This window comes from Anser cygnoides, chromosome 14, assembly GCF_040182565.1.
Source record: "Anser cygnoides isolate HZ-2024a breed goose chromosome 14, Taihu_goose_T2T_genome, whole genome shotgun sequence".
Taxonomy (NCBI): Eukaryota; Metazoa; Chordata; class Aves; order Anseriformes; family Anatidae; genus Anser; species Anser cygnoides.
This window is the reverse complement of record NC_089886.1, coordinates 12,672,886-12,688,895: the sequence shown is the minus strand read 5'-3', so window position 1 is coordinate 12,688,895 and position 16,010 is coordinate 12,672,886. Positions and strand designations below refer to the sequence as shown.

Sequence of the window (16,010 nt, the reverse complement as noted above, 5' to 3'; positions counted from 1 at the left end):
CCGTCCTGCCAGTGCCCGCGGCTGGGCAAGGGGCAGGGGAGAAGGGGGATATGGGGGGGTGATACTGGGAGTAGCTGGGAGCTAAATGTGCGTGGGTAGGGGGTAACTGGGAGCCGATGGGGGGTAACGGTGGACAGTTGGGGGTAACTGGGAGCTGATGGGGGGTAAGTGGGAGCGACTGGTGGATAATTGGAAGCATCCGGGAGTAACTGGGGGTAGCTGGGAGTAACTGGGAGCAGCTGGGGGGAGCTGGGGGCAGCTGGATGGTAATTGGAAGTAGTTGAGGGTAACTGGGAGCAACTGAGGGGTAATTGGGAGTAACTGGGGGGTAGCTGGAGGCAGCTGGGGGTGATTGGAAGCAGGTAGGAGTAACTGGGAGCAACTGGGAAGTAAGTGGGAGTAGCTGTGGGTAACTGGGGGCAGCTGGCGGGTAACTGGAGGCAGCGGAGGGGTACCTGGGGGAAGCTGGGATTAAGTGGAAGCAGCTGGGGGTAACTGTGGGGTAACTGGGGGCATCTGGGAGATAACTGGGAGCAACTGGTGGTGACTGGGGGCAGCTGTGGGGTAACTGGAAGCAACTGGAAGAAGCAACTGGAAGCTAACTGGAAGCAGATGGGGGCAACCGGGAGGTAACGGGGGGCAGCTGAGAGCAGCTGGAGGGTAACTATGAGGTAACTGCGATGTAACTGGCGCTAACTGGGATGTAATTGGCGCTGACTGGGACGTAACTGGCGCCAACTGGGGGCCGGCAACAGGCCGCCCCCCCCACGCGGCCCCGCCCCTCTCGCGAGCGGTGACGCACGGCAGGCGCCGGCGCGGCGTGATGACGTAGCGGTGCGCGCGGCGGCGGCGGCGGCCCGTCGGCCATGGCGAAGACCGTGGCCTACTTCTACGACCCCGACGTCGGCAACTTCCACTACGGTGCGGGCGGGGGGGGCCGGGCCCGGTGGGGGGCGGTGAGGGGCGGTGAGACCCCCCCCGACCCCCCCTGACCCCCCCCCCGTCGCTGTGCTTGCAGGAGCCGGGCACCCGATGAAGCCGCACCGCCTGGCGCTCACCCACAGCCTGGTGCTGCACTACGGCCTCTACAAGAAGATGATCGTGAGCGGGGCGGGGGGGGCTGGGGGGAGGCCGGGGCCGAGGGGCGGCCTCACTGATGCTTGTAAACATGCAGGGGGTGAGGGGCAGGGGGGCGGAGCCGGGCTCTTCTCGGCGGCACCCGGTGACTGGGAAGGGAGCAGTGGGCGCAGGCTGGCACGCGGGAGGCTCGGCTTGAAAACGGGACAGAACTTCGTCACGGCGAGGGTGGCGGGGCGCTGGGACGGGCTGCCCGGGGGGCTGTGCAGCCTCCTTCTCTGGAGACATCCAGAACCCGCCTGGACGCCTTCCTGTGTGACCTGATCCAGGTGTTCCTGCTCCGGCACAGGGATTGCGCCGGGTGATCTTTCAAGGTCCCTTCTGGTCCCTAATGTTCTGTGTTTCTGTGTCACCGCGGGATGTCAGCCTCCTGCGCAGCCTCTGCTTGCGGTGCCCTGCCTGGGGCTGGAGCAGTGGTGCCAGACCTGAAGCACCCGTGGCTGCAGCTGCTTCCAGGCAGGACTCGGTGGCCAGCACTGTGCGTGGTCATAAACTGGTAAAGCTAAAAAAGCTCCTCAGGAGTCTAGCTAGTTCATCTTGGTGCCCAAATGGGGTTCACTAATCCTGTCCCATACCTGATGAACAGTCTTCAAAGTCCTTACGGACCACCCAGTTCCCACAGTCTAGCCCAGCGCGTTCCTGGTGTCACCGGTAGAAAGATGTTCTTCTCCTGAACTCTGACCTGATAAAATGTGATTAGTGTTTAGTGATGATCAGAAAGAAAACTTAAATCTTCACGTGTTTGAAGAACAGGATTAGTTTGGGAATAATAGAATATCACACCAATATGCAGTACCCCTACTGTGAAATACTTTATTTCACTTAGTGCAAGAGGAGCTGAAAGGAGCCCCTTCCCTTCCGAAGCCCTGTTTCCTTTGCTGCCCACTCTTCCAGCACGGGGCATGCAATGTAATGCCTCGCAGTACCAAGGCAGGGCTGGTGAGAGGCACATGCCTGCTCGTTGCTTCTGAGATGGCTGCTGCACGCTTTGACCTGCAGAATATGCCATCTGCAGCTGCTCTGTGCTTTGGGGCAGCTGGCTTAGTCCTCGGGCAGCTTATTCTCAGCTTCAGTACTGAAGGATAGCTTCCGGACTGCTTTGGGACAGGATTCCTGCAGCAGCTGGCATAGTTTCAGGTCCCAGGTCAACGTGCCTGCGAGGTCAGGTCTGAGTGCTGCCTGTTGTCCCCAGAGCCTGTAATCTCTGCCTGATGTGCCCTGGGGCAGGACCGTGCCCCAGCACTGCGCTGCAGCTCCAGGCCCCTGTCTGTCTGTATCTGTGTGTGTGTGCGTGTGTACGGTGTCCTCTCAGGGGAGTTACCTCATTAGAAGGAGCAAAGAGCACTTCTGTCACTGGCACCATCACACATGGTTAGCACACGGGGTGTAAAACCAGGGGGTGTTGCTCCTTCCCCTCTGTCCCTGCACCCCAGCGGCGTTCCTCGCCCTCCCGCAGTTGGGCTCTGATCCCTGGGACACTCCAGCTTCCCCCATCGCTCGTGTCTGAGCTGGGTGACCAGGGGGTTACGCTGATGCAAGCGTTCTCAGAATGATTGTAGGCGATTGCAAGTAGCTGATAAAACAAAAATAAGCGGGACTTAACCATGAAGTTGTGAAGAAGAAAGCCTGGTCAAGTTCCGGGACATGTTTTCAGGTTTGCAGCCTGCTTTAGGGACAGCTTGTGAGCTGCTGTAAAAACACCGTGGCTGCGCGTTTCTTTGCGACAGCTCTGTGCAAACAGCAGTCTCCGGCTAGGCCAGGCAGCTCCCAGGTTCCCTCGTCCCCAGCATCAGAAGCTAAGCAAAACTAGCCAGCTCCCGCTGTGCTTTCAGGGACCTGACTAAATATTTAGTTGGGATTGCAGAGAAGGGCTGTCCTTAAGGGACGCTGGCCAAGCTCTTGAGAATCGGGCGATGTTGGATTGAAGCTGTGTTATTGTGAGCACAAGAGAGCAGTGGAGATTCTGGCACATTGTACTCCGGCGTGTTTGCAGTGTCTTCTGCAGCATATGAGGCAGGGCATGGTGCAAAATTCTTGCAGGTGTGATAGCAATACAGTTTTCCTGCTTTTTTTTTTTTTTCGGGGCAAAGTGTGAGCAGCCGAACCAATACCAGGGCCTGGCAAAGCGTGGGCTCAAGTTCAAGCTCCTCCACTCTGTGATGAGAGACCTGTGGATTGAGTGGCAGGAAACAGAAAATGAGCTGTCCCCAAATTAACACACAATATCAGTTTTTAAAAGGAGGTGTTAAAATGGACCAGTGAAACTGTTCCTTGATGCGATACGTGAAATTAATTTGGTATGCTTAAACATTTTTTTTTTAAAGCTCCCTGTTGTAATTAATGCAATTCCAGTAGCTTGATATCTGGTAACATCACATCCTTTGGATTTTTCGGCTGTCCTCACAGGAGCTTGTGCAGGTGTAGTAACCTGTGGCTGCTGAGTGTTGTGCCCTCTGTAGGGTCCAGCCTGGTGCGAGATGATTTCACGGTGCCTGCTGGCTGAAGTAAGAGCATTGGGGAGCCAGTCCCTGCCTCGCGCGCTGGCAGGATGCAGCACCTTCTGTGTTTAGCTTTCCCTGTCTTGGTTTCTGATCCTTTGTGTCCAGTCACCTGTCTGCTATCTCTCTTCCCAGCTCCTGGCCCTTGTCACCCAGCTTGCCTTTCCCTTTGATTTTCTTGTCTCTGTATCCTGCCCTGGCAGGGGCTGGTCTTCTTTCTCTTTCCAACCACGGATACTTCTCTGTCTGCTCCCCCTTCCCTTTTTCTTTTCTTCTCAGATGCATCTCTGCCTTTTAATCAAAATGCTTTCTCCTGTCTTGCCTGGGCACCAACACTTGAGACCACTGAAACAACAGAAAATCACCCCGTTCCTGCTGTGCTCCTGGGGGAGATCTGGCTGGAGTGTGCTCGGAGCACACGACATCTTGGCAGAATTTAGCTTTCAAATGTTTACTACAAATGTATGAACTTGTATGAGCAGCTTCTCTAAAGTTTTGTTTTGTTTTGTTTTTTCCTGCAGAAACAGCAGAAAGCACATTCAGATGTGACACTGCTGCGTTAGGTCCCTGTCTGCATGAGGCAGTAGGCAGGGCTGTGCACTCCACTGCGTTTTTAGCCTTGAAAGGTTTTTTTTGGTTATATTTTCCACAAAATGTCATCACGAAGCTGAAAACCGCAGAGGAAACTTCATCCTGAGCAGTCAGCAACTGGCAGAGTGACAAGCAAATAAAAGCAGGGGATTATTGGCCGACTGTGCCTATAAAAGGCCCTGTTGACTTCATGTTATGGTTGCATCATTACCTGCCTTCCCGGCCTTCTCCGAGCAAGAGGCTGCTATTTTGTCGAGGTAGCTGAAGTCGGGTTTGCCTCTTCCCAGCTCATTTATGGCTGTGGTGAGCAGATCCTTAGGGCTCAGCGTTGCTGAAGGAGAGAGTGTCTGTCCAGCTGCATATCTTCCCTGCTCCTCTGCTGCGTGTTCCCGTTGCCATTCTTGTGCCACATCTGGGTCCTGGCGAGAGCCACTGTGACCTGGTGTCTGGGCAGAAGCGGGGGAGCCTGGTGCTGAGCTGGCAGAGTGAGGTGCTGAGCGCCAGGGCCTGCTCCAGAAACTGGGTGGGATCGTGTGGGCGAAGGGCACGGAGGGGAAGGAGTCAGCTTTCTCCTTCTGCCAGCAGCTGAGTCAGGCTTGAAGCTTTCCATCTTGTTTTTATTTCCCCCCCTCCCTTTCTGCTTTGAATTCCAAGTCCCTGCGTTTCGTTGTCCAAGAGAGCCTCTTGATACCCCGTGAGGGTTGCTTCTTTTCCATGGCGATTCCTTAGTGTTGCTTTTGGTCCTGCTGGAGCTGGTCTCTCGGGGGGGTCTGGCCTCCACCTTCAGCAGCTGCGGTGGAGGCTCCTGCCTGTGTCATCCTGTCCTCCTTGTCTCAGGCAGCAGGCTCTGAGAAACACCAAACCCTGCATATCCATGTGGAAAACGCTGCGCTGCGCAGGTCGGTGCAGTTGTGCACTACAGGAGATGTTACATGGCTTAGGCTCTACTTTCCCTCTGAAAATCAGCAGGTCTCTGCGGGGTCCTGCATAGCACAGGGAACAGGCGTGCTGTGGGAGTTGCCCTGACACATTTTCCCTCTGGAGACAAGCTCATCTCATGTTTTTTGTCATCTTCCCACTGTTTTATTAAGTGCACAGTTTAATTAAGACAAGTTGTGAAACACCGAAGATCTCTTATTGATTTCAGCGTAGCTTTAATTTCCTCTTACGGGGTACGTGGTGTTGACTTTTAACTTCCTGGATATTGAGGTATGTGTGGTAAGTGCCAAACTGGCAAGCGTGTGTTGTCATGAGAACTTTAATTTGAATCCACCCAGCTCCATGGTTGTTTCTTGCTGACTTTCCAAAGGAAACAAAGCTTATGCGTATGTTCCATCTATCTGTGAGGCTGCTCCAAACAACTTCTGAACTTACCAGCCTGCTGCAGGCTGATCCGATGGAGGGACAGAAACCCCTCTTACATCACGGTGGTTTGGGTTTTATGACAGCTGGTGACTGATCAGGGACTAGTGCTCCCCAGTGAAGAAAAATCTCAAGTTTAGAGTCAGCTGTTTTCTTTTGCTAGCTGGCAAGCCGTGGGCTGGGGGTGTGTTGGTGGAAAGAAGGGCTCGGAGAGTATATTGGAAAAGCTGCAGTTGTTATGAGAGGCAGGAGACGTGCTTATGGCCAGAAGATAGACATCAGTAGGAAAACAGGCTTTGTGGAGCAGCTTGCTGCATTTAAATAAACATGAATGTCAGGAAGCCAGCGTACTGGCACACTTCTAGATAGACCTCGTGCAAGTCATTTGTCAGCCTGGGACTTCTTGCGGCCAAAGCGAGCACAGTTTTGAAAGGGAAATAAGTGTTGTCTTTCTGTCTTGAAGGTTTTCAAGCCGTACCAGGCATCCCAGCATGACATGTGCCGATTCCACTCCGAGGACTACATAGACTTCCTGCAGAGAGTGAGTCCCAACAACATGCAGGGATTCACCAAGAGCCTCAACGCCTTCAACGTGGGCGATGACTGGTGAGTGCTCTGTGCCTCCTGCGAACCGGGATCGGAAAGGCTGAAGTGATCCTGCGGTGCTTATGTCTGCAGAGCTCCTGTAGCATGTGCTGGTTTTTATTTTATTTAAACAGAACAAGGTGCATGCCCCTCCTGAGTATATCAGATTACCAGAACCTCCTTAATTCATTTCCCTTCTCTTTAGATGTTGCTGTCCATCTTTTTAGATCTACATTTACACTAAGCTTGTTGAGTTAGAGACTGTATCTCTACTTGTTCTTGCAGAACCTCTGGTTCTCCTTGAGCATGCTGTTTTTTTTAAATAATTGCCTGTCTTTTCATTTACCTTTATATGTGCATGTTAAATTCCAGGCAGCTTTGAGAGCCTGATTTTCAGGTAAGACAGAGGAGAGTTTCGTGCTTCTGTACAAAACCACATGAGATCTTGTTGAGAATATTCAGTTCCAGCCTTTCATGTTCGTGAGAGATGAAACTTGAAAGAAAAGTGTGGACAGGCTCTCTGGGTAACTGAGGAAACAGTATATATACCATGTCTGGTTGAGGAGAATAATGTCTGTCCGAGAATAGGATTGTTCTTTGTATTCTTTGGAAGGCAAAGCTCTAAGTACAAGCACAAGCGGAGTTATGTTACATAGAGAACGGTGTTGTCCCAAAAAGGTATCAGTATAGCCTGGGTTTTAATATTTAGGCTGGAATCTGAAGACTGTTCTGTAATGTCACTGCTCTGATGATCAGAAATCATCTTATCAGAATAGAGGAGGAAAAAAACACCACCACAGTTCTTAAGCCGTTGCTTGTCCATGAGTGGTTTAAAACCAATGGTTTTAGTTTAGTTTTAGTTTTAAATTAAAAGAGGGGAGATTTAGATTAGAGGTTAGAAGGAAACTTTTCACTCAGAGGGTGGTGAGGCACTGGAACAGGTTGCCCAGAGAGATTGTGGATGCCCCATCCCTGGAGGTGTTCAAGGCCAGGTTAGATGAGGCCCTGGGCAACCTGACCTGGGGAGTGGCATCCCTGCCTGTGGCAGGGGGTTGGCACTGGGTGACCTTTGAGGTCCTTTCCAACCCAGGCCATTCTGTGAATGGCATTTGTAGTGTGCTGCCTGTGAGTCTGACGCAGGGTCCCCATGCCCTGTGTTCCTGTACTCTCCCAGAGATCCTGGTGCCTGGGCTGGCTCTGCGTGCTCGGGTGGGTCGTGCCTCAGCTCTGCCCTAAGAGCAGCGTTCGGCTCTGCAGCGTCGTGCCCGCTGCGCGATGCGCTGGGAGGCTGAGGGGCCCTGTGGGAATGTGGCATGGGAGCGATCCTCCTTCCTCCCACGTCATGTCCTAGCTCCAGGCACATGTCCACGGACCCTGGCGTGTGTTGTGGGCAGGGGAAGCCTTTTCTGCACTGGCTTGGAAGCTTTGGTAATCATTATCAAACTCACTAAGTTTGCCATTGTGTTTGCAGTCAGATTGCTACCTGCTGGTACTCCGTGTTATAAGCAGGGTCAGAATGATCCCAAATTAACCTTGTCAGAGAGTGAGTTTTGCTATTGGTCGAGTAATGTCCCTAGACAATTTTATTCCTGGCTTTGCTCTGGAAAAACTGGGAGGAATGTAGTGTTCTGTGTTTGAATCATAATTTTTGTGTGTTTTTTTTTTTTTTTCCAGCCCAGTGTTTCCAGGTCTCTTTGAATTTTGCTCTCGCTATACTGGAGCCTCCCTGCAGGGAGCAACACAGCTGAACAACAAGGTAACTGAGCTGATGGACTTGCCTTTGAAACACAGGTATAAGCTAACTGGTTATCAGCTTAAGGATAACCCCATGGATGTGTTTTGTATAACAACATAGCAAGCACTGCTGTGTTGCAGTGTAAATTCTTAGCACTGCAGGACTGTGAAGTTTGAGACCATTGCTGTACTGTCAGAAGCAGCCGTTTAGTAGATGTTTAATCCTGAGGGAGCCACAGGTTGTTAATACTGCAGGAGTATAGTTATGAAGTACTCTCAGCAACGTAGAACAACAAACCTGAGGTCTTCAGTGAACCCAGCTGCTGGGAGACCTCAGAGTGCTGCTAGGCCTCTGCTGCGGGAATGCACTAAATGAGACCACCCAGAAGGTGTGAAGGAGAGGGTCGCTGGGGAGGATATCAAACAAAACTTCAGAAGTGTGAGGATTTTTAGGAGAAGTCTTTTATGCTCAGTAGACCTTTCCCAGAAGCAAAGTGCAGGAACAAGCTACGTGTGCCAGGTGCTCTGCATAGTGCTGGCTGGAGGGGAGCAGTGGTGGTTGGAGGTGGTCTCTTCTGGTCTGAAGGGGAATGCAGAGCACCCAACTAATTTGGTGTGGACGTGTTGTAACAAACACTGGGCTAATGAGCAAGATGAAGCTTTGTAAAAGCCTCCGTAGGTAGAGGAAGGGGTAAAAAGGTGTATGTGGGACACAGTGCTGTGCTGGTTGTCCCTGTTGACTGGGGAAGTGGATGCAAGGTGGTTGTTAATCATGCTGTCATCTCAAACTAACTTATTTTTCCTTCCTTAGATCTGTGATATTGCGATAAACTGGGCAGGGGGCCTGCATCATGCCAAAAAGTTCGAGGTAATGAGGAGAATCTGCAGCCTGCTTTGCCTTTTTGAGCCTGTGTTCTGGGCTGATCCTGTTCTAATGTGACTTGGTTTTCTTTGTATTGCAGGCTTCTGGGTTTTGTTACGTCAATGACATAGTTATTGGCATCCTGGAGCTGCTCAAGTAAGGACGTGGGGCATGTGCAGTACTGCTGGGGATGGTGCTTTCCTGCTCTTCTCTGCTGAATCTCTCTCCTTGTCTGGGTGGTGGCTGTGTCTTTCTAGAGTACAAGGAGGCCAACAGCTTGATCTCTTGGCCTGATCTCTTCTTCAGGCACAAGAAGGGGTCATGAGAATTGGAATATCTGACTCCAGTTTTGTTGTATGCTGCTCAAGTGATATGGGAAAAGTTAAACTTTGTTACTCTTTAACCATCTGTGAAATAATCCATTCCAGGGTCTCCTGACTCAGGGTTTTTGCCACAGTGAGCCTTTTGTAGGTAAATGCAAAGTGTGGCTCGCTGGAAACAGAGTAAAATGGCCTGCATTTGTCGTGATTTGCTTGACTGGCTTAAGAACCAGGAGTTGGGCAACACATGGTTGATCAGAGGACACTTGTTTTGTGTGGAAAACTTTTTATTTTTAGAAATCAAAAATTTGAATGAGAGGAAAAGTTACCAAAATACTTTCCATTTTGTGGCTTAGTCTGTGAAGTTTTTTTGTACTCTGAAATGCCATGCTTATTGCTGAATATGAGACAAGATGCTGTGGAATTTAAAAAGAAAAAGTTGTGGGGTTGACTGGAGAATAGGTATGTGACCAGTGGCAAGCTTACTTGTTTGCAAAGTCAGATTTATGGAATGTACTGGCATTTCTTGTACCTCCTTCCTCTCTGCCAGTCTTCCCTATTTTTTTTTTTTTGGAACCTTGGGTCTTTACTGTTTATCTGCAGACCTATTTTCTAGTCTCACATGAGTCCTATTTATTAGAGGCATCACATACAGCCCAGTTACCCCCATGGGAGGTTATAATATATCTATTCTCTTGTTTCCTGTTCTGGTGAACCATTTCCGCAGGAGGTGGCTGCAAGCTTGAGTTTGCTGCCCTGTGGTCCCTCTGCTCTTAGGAGGTCCCTTCCTCCATTTACCAGGGTGTTAAGGCTGGGTGTTTGCAGCCTCTCTTTCTCTTTGCCATCATTTGTCTCTAGGGATAAATCTGGACAATTTATATGGTTTGTGTCTCTGGGAGGCTGTAATGAGGTACTGATTTGCTAATCAGTGTGGCTCAGTGCCATCAGCCTGCATGATTAGGTCACTGCAGATACACTGAATGCCATGCTTCCACTGGACAGATGGCATGAGCCACATGCTCCTCCTCTCTGTTTCAGTGTTCTCTTGGATCTCTCCCTGTAGGGTTTTGGCTTGGATGTCAAATTCCCTGCTCTTTGGGGACTGACCAGTTGCAGCATTTCCTAAGGAAATGTTGCATAAGTTCTGTGCAGCTGAGCAGGCAGCTCTAGAGTTGGTGGGCAGGGCATGGCTTTAGGGCCCTGTCTCCAGTGCTGTCACCTGCACATCACCTTTGACCATTACCACCAATGCTATTACTTGTGGTGATCTCCCTTTCATCATTCTCTGTGACCCAGCCGGCTTCTCCTCCAGTAAATGTCATGCCTGCAATACCTGTTTGGATGGCTGAGCCAAAGGAGCCTGGCTGAGTCCAGTCACCCTTCTTTTCCCTTCTATCTGAACATCCGTTCTGACTCGCTCAGTGCTTTCTTCACCCCTGTAGTCGTTGATCAACCTCTCACCATCCTCAGTGTTGCCCCAGGGCTGATCTCTACCCTTTGAGAGTGACAATGCTCTGCCTGGACTTCCACAGCCAGTAGGAGCTGTACCCCAGACTCCTGCTCGTTGTTCGGAGCAAGGCAGCCTCTGCAGTCCAGCCCGGTGGCGTCGGTGCTGGCCAGCTGGGCCACGGTGCTGCCAGGCCAAGCGAGGCACTAAGCACTCCTTGGCTAGCTTAACATTCAGTTCCAGATATGGTTAAATATTTTTGGAGCTCTTAAAGATTAACTAGCTGGAAGATTGTTTGCAGGGAGGGGACACACACACAAAAAAAAGCTTTCTAACCCCGTATGTTTTAAATAGATTTTATGTGGTTTCCAAGATATTTGTGGCTCTATCTGAAAACCTTCTGTTCTACTATCTTTTTTGAAGCACATCAGAAGAAAATGTTTTAGTGGGTGTGTGTTTAAGTGGAGGCTGTACAAATGTAACATGTAAAGCTGTTTGATATGCCTGGGGTGGGACAGATGAGTTCTAGGAAGTGGGCTTGCAGGTAAACTTCAGCAGTGATTTTCGGAGCACTAGGCGATACTGAGCCATGTGGGTAGGAGCGTGGTTGGGTGCAGAGCAGACAATAATGCTGCTTTTCCTCCTGTTTGTAGGTACCACCCGCGTGTTCTGTATATTGATATTGATATCCATCACGGAGATGGTGTGCAGGAGGCTTTCTACCTGACGGACCGTGTCATGACAGTGTCGTTCCATAAATATGGGAACTATTTCTTCCCTGGCACAGGTATGCAGTTTCCTTTACAATGTGAACCTGGCCTTGTTTCAGGGTCCTTCAGAAGTGCTGCTGGAGTCTGGAGGTATAAAATCACAAAATGGCAACTGCAGGGAGAAAAGGAGGAAGAAAAGGCATGGAGGAGCAAGTGGAGAGGAACAGAGCTAAAGCTGCCTCTAAGAAAGGGGGATCCTAGCTAGGGTATCAGAGATCTCAGCCCAGACCAGATCTGGTGTTCCAGCACCTCTGGAGTCTTAGAGCTGTTGTGACTCTCTTGTCTTTCCTTGGCCAGGGGACATGTATGAAGTTGGTGCAGAGAGCGGCCGTTACTACTGTCTCAACGTGCCGCTACGAGATGGCATCGATGACCAAAGTACGTAGGTGTCCCCTGCCTTTTCCCCCTTGCCCAGATGTGTGCTGGACCTTCTCTCCAGAGCCATGACAAACCTGTCTTTCTCTCCGAAGGTTATAAACACCTCTTCCAGCCAGTCATTAACCAGGTGGTAGATTACTATCAGCCCACCTGCATAGTGCTGCAGGTAAGAAACTGAGCCTCTGTGCACATGAACCTCCCTGTTCAGAGGCTGTAGGTTGGCGGGGCATTTCTTGATTGGGTTACCCTCTGTTCCCAGGGGTCGGGGTCAGTGTGTCCTAGCTGAGCTGCTGTCTGTACCTCTGGTGAATGCAGGTGGCAGAGGGGTAGGATGGTGATGTAGAAAGCAGTGCCTGTGTAGCCAAAACTCAGCTGTTCTTTTTTTCTTCCCCAGTGTGGTGCTGATTCTCTGGGTTGCGACCGTTTGGGTTGTTTTAACCTCAGTATAAGAGGGCATGGGTAAGTACAGTGGGGCTGGGGCACAGCAGTTAGTTGAAAGACTGTCCTTTAGTCTGAAGGGCTGCAGAGGGTCCTCTGCTGTGAGACCTTGACTTTGGCCTTCAGCCACACCAACGGTTTTTGGGGTTTGTTGCTTTGTGTGAGTTCTTTTGGTTTTGTTTTGTTTTTTTTTTTAAACCCTTGTGTGATGGGAGGGGCTCTCAGAATGGGACTTTATACAAGAGCAGCAGTTCACAGAGTAGCACCTGGCTCAGTCTCCCAGGGTACGAGCCCTGACTCCCAGGTGTGTCACACGAGCCGTGGTGGCATTTGAGCACACGGTGACACTTCTGATGTGAGCACGTGCTGCAGTTAGCAGCTCAGATATGTTTGTTTGGGATTTCTAGGGAATGCGTGGAGTATGTGAAGAGCTTCAACATCCCCTTACTGGTACTGGGAGGAGGCGGTTACACAGTCCGCAACGTGGCACGGTGCTGGTGAGTCTTTTCCATCCTAGTTGAAGGTCACAGGTTAAGCAGTTGCTGTGGTCTTTGTCCCTGCATGCGCTGTGTAGCTTTCCGTGGGCTGAGCCCATGTTATTCCGTGTTTTTAGGACTTACGAAACATCGTTGCTTGTAGATGAAGCAATTAGTGAAGAGCTCCCATACAGTGGTAAGTTGGAGTTCACATATTTTCTCCACTAGTTGAGCTAAAGTATGTTGTGTCAGATGAAAAAATAGCACTTCTATTCTGCATTGACCACAGATAAGACCAGGGCCAAAGTGACAACACTTCCTGATCTCAAGAGATAGCCCTGGTTCCCTTCCTCCTGCTTGTAGGCTTTGCTGGGCAGGCACACCCTGACCGTGTGATGTGTTATTTAATGTGGTTCACTTCCTGTTCGGTGATCTGAGTGTTAGTCTTGCTGACTCTGCAAGGAATGGTACGAAACAACAGCTGCAGAGCTGTACGTCACTGTGGTTTTTAGGGTCTGGTCACCTCTGGCATGGTGGGAGAGTGAGCTCGGCTGCTCTGCAGCTGATGACTGGCTCCCTTGCCTCTGTGTTTTAACCACTGTGCTCACGCTATTGCAGAGTACTTTGAATACTTCGCTCCAGACTTCACCCTTCACCCTGATGTCAGTACGAGGATTGAAAATCAGAACTCCAGGCAGGTGAGTGCTTGCAGCCTTGCTGCAGTGTCCAGCTGTGTAACCCCAAAAACCCTGTGGTTGATGCTCTTGTGAAACCACTTGGGACCCAGGCAAAGGATTATTGTGGGAGCAGAAAGCTGACAAAGAGCAAGCACAGCCTTTCCTCTTGGATGTCAGAAAGTCTCAAAGGGCCGATAGTATTTGAGAACATTGCTGGATTGTCTTACTGTTTTCTAAGTGCAGGAGCCTCAGTGATTGAATAAACTCTCTTGCCTCCTCTGCTCTGATAGTTTGTTGTGTTTTTTTTAATGCATTTCTCAAGGCCACCACAAAGATGGTGCAGGCAGGTTGTAGTGCTAACAGCTGTAGCTCTGTGCAAAGTACCAGATCTGACAGTGATGATCCTTCTCTGTTTTTTCTAAGTAGTACTTGGATCAGATCAGGCAGACGATATTTGAGAATCTGAAAATGTTGAACCATGCTCCCAGCGTGCAGATCCACGATGTCCCTTCTGACTTGCTCAGCTACGATCGCACAGATGAGCCTGATCCAGAGGAAAGAGGTTCTGAGGAAAACTACAGCAGGTATCAGCTCTGTTGTTCTGGAGAAATGGGCTTCCCTTTCAGTCCCTGCTGGGATGGGTAGAGTACGTACTGGAGACCATTTCCTGGAACAGATACAAACTCACTTCTGAGTCTGCTTTTTATCCAGGGATCCTCTCTCTGTAAATGTGTGGTCTCCTCACAAAACAGTTCTTGAGGTGTTTGGGTGAAAGGCATCTTCTGACCTGCAGTGAGACCTGTGGGCATTCTTCTTTGCCCCAAGGGTGCCAGGGCTCTTCACTGATGATGGTTGTCTCTTCCCCCAGGCCTGAAGCTGCCAACGAGTTTTATGACGGTGACCACGATAACGACAAAGAGAGTGATGTCGAGATCTGAGGGCTCTGATGTGGGACTCTGGACTGTGGGGGGGTCCCACGTTGATGCTTGGTGCAGTTAACTGGGCTGCACGGGTGCCAGCGAGCCCTCCCTTTGTATTTCGTTGCAAGCGGTGGCAGCAGAAACAGCACCACTGCAGACTTCTGCTATCTGCAAGGCAGAGAGCAGTGAAATGTGTTCCTTACTTTCCACCACATGTCACGGTTCCAACTGTCGCCGCTCGGGGAAATGGAAACTCAAGTAGCGCTCAGATCTGTGCCGTGTGCCGGCAGGCAGCCACGCAGCTGCCTTCCGAGCCCGACCCGCACTGGCTCAGTCAGCTCTTGTAACTCCGTGCGGGCTTCTGCCAGAAGGTGGGAGCTGGAGCGCTTGTGCCTCAACCTCTGCCTCTCATCAGCAACACACCTGCCGCATCCCGGTCCCCCCAGCCCTCTGCTCAGGTACCCAGTCAGTTGTCCTCTGAAGCCTGCTCTGAGGCTTGCTTCCCGATACCCTTTCTAACCATCTGATGCTCCATAGCTCAAGGAAAACCGTTCAAGAAGACAAGGCCAGTTCTGGGGTAGGGGTCAGGAGCATGACTGGAGCAGGGAGCAGCTTGCTGGAGCAAGGTGGAAGAATGTATGCAGAGCGTAGTCTTGTTTGTTTCCCCCCATACTCAGTTTTGCATTCACAAATGAGTACTGCAACACTTTGCCAAGCTGGACCTAACTCCCCCGTTTTCCTCATTCTGTGAGAGGCTAACATCACTGCGGAACAGCAGTTTGGTTGCCAAGGTCAGTACACAGTGCGTCTTGCACCTCTAACGCAGCTTCCAGCTGTTTTCCAAGTTCACATGTGGCCCTTCTGTGTGTTTGCAAGAGATTTGGAGCCAAAGCCACTCCCTCGTGACTGTGCCCAGGAGATGTCACTCTGCTCATGGGTGAGGGAAATTGCCTACTGCAGGTCCTGTCGTCTTGCCTTCACACAGCAGAGGTTTCCCAAATCCCATACTGCTGCTGCTCCTTCTCCCGTGTTGTCACCTGGTCCTGTTGTGGTTTGGAGGGTGCTGTTTGGGGAGAGGGGAGGAGTTTAGCCTCTTACTGTGTATACTGTTGTTTGTTTACTGATGTCTTTAAACATTAAATGAAGAGGCAGTATTTTTCTTACCTGACCTGTCGTTTGTCTGTTTAATGCTCGCGCCTTTTGACTCCCATGCTCCAGTGACTGAGGACGTGTGCATTGGCCCTGGCAGCGTGGTGTCCTGCACTGTCTGACCTGTCTAAATGAATGGAGGAGCTCCTCAAGGTGTACACCAGTGTGTACTCAGCACCACTGTGCAGCAAGGAGAGCCCTGGGTTCCTGTAAAAAGACCAGTCCAGAGGGCTCATCACCACTCCTGCTTGTGCCCCTGGTTACAGAGATAGCAGGTGCCTGCAGAGCTCAAGTTTATGTTTTTTTTTAAAAAAACACACACCTTTAAAAGCAGATTCTTTGAGTTGCACACTCTGTGAGAGCTGCTCTTTGCCTCGTGGTATTCCCACAGCCCATGTCAGCGGTTGTTCCTCTCTTTCTGGTCCTGCAGCCATGTCCCCATCGCTCCGTTATCCCCATTGTGCTAGCGGGTGGTGGAAGGTGGTGGGCTCGTGAATGTTCATGTCTGGGTGGGGCCAGGTGGTGGCACAGCGATGCTGCGACCTGCAAAAGGCTCGTCCCATGGCCACAGGCATGCAGAAGGTAAGCAGCCACACGCACACCATCTGGAGGCCCAGAGGGCTTTGGCCTCCCCCAGGCCAGGCCCTTAGAGGCCGGTGGTGCTGG

The 16,010-nt window shown here is 50.9% G+C and overlaps 1 protein-coding gene across 1 annotated transcript; it reads left to right on the top strand.

The window, feature by feature from the left end:
* The first annotated feature begins 765 nt into the window (after nucleotides 1–765).
* Nucleotides 766–15,358, top strand: HDAC3 (histone deacetylase 3). Its single transcript, XM_067005440.1, has 15 exons — nucleotides 766–921; nucleotides 1,019–1,101; nucleotides 6,052–6,194; nucleotides 7,848–7,929; nucleotides 8,719–8,775; nucleotides 8,870–8,925; nucleotides 11,190–11,323; nucleotides 11,604–11,684; nucleotides 11,777–11,850; nucleotides 12,079–12,143; nucleotides 12,530–12,619; nucleotides 12,736–12,794; nucleotides 13,217–13,296; nucleotides 13,702–13,859; nucleotides 14,144–15,358. The coding sequence occupies exons 1-15, from the start codon at nucleotides 867–869 to the stop codon at nucleotides 14,211–14,213; spliced, it is 1,287 nt and encodes a 428-aa protein (XP_066861541.1). The 5' UTR covers nucleotides 766–866; the 3' UTR covers nucleotides 14,214–15,358.
* Nucleotides 15,359–16,010: the final 652 nt, after the last annotated feature.

What these genes read in the sequence shown, in the direction of transcription:
- HDAC3 (XM_067005440.1), top strand. Translation starts at nt 867, where the DNA reads ATGGCGAAGACCGTGGCCTACTTCTACGACCCCGACGTCGGCAACTTC. An exon ending in GCCTCTACAAGAAGATGATC is followed by an intron (nt 1,102 to 6,051) that starts GTGAGCGGGGCG and finishes TCTGTCTTGAAG; the next exon opens with GTTTTCAAGCCGTACCAGGC. An exon ending in CCACCTGCATAGTGCTGCAG is followed by an intron (nt 11,851 to 12,078) that starts GTAAGAAACTGA and finishes TTTCTTCCCCAG; the next exon opens with TGTGGTGCTGATTCTCTGGG.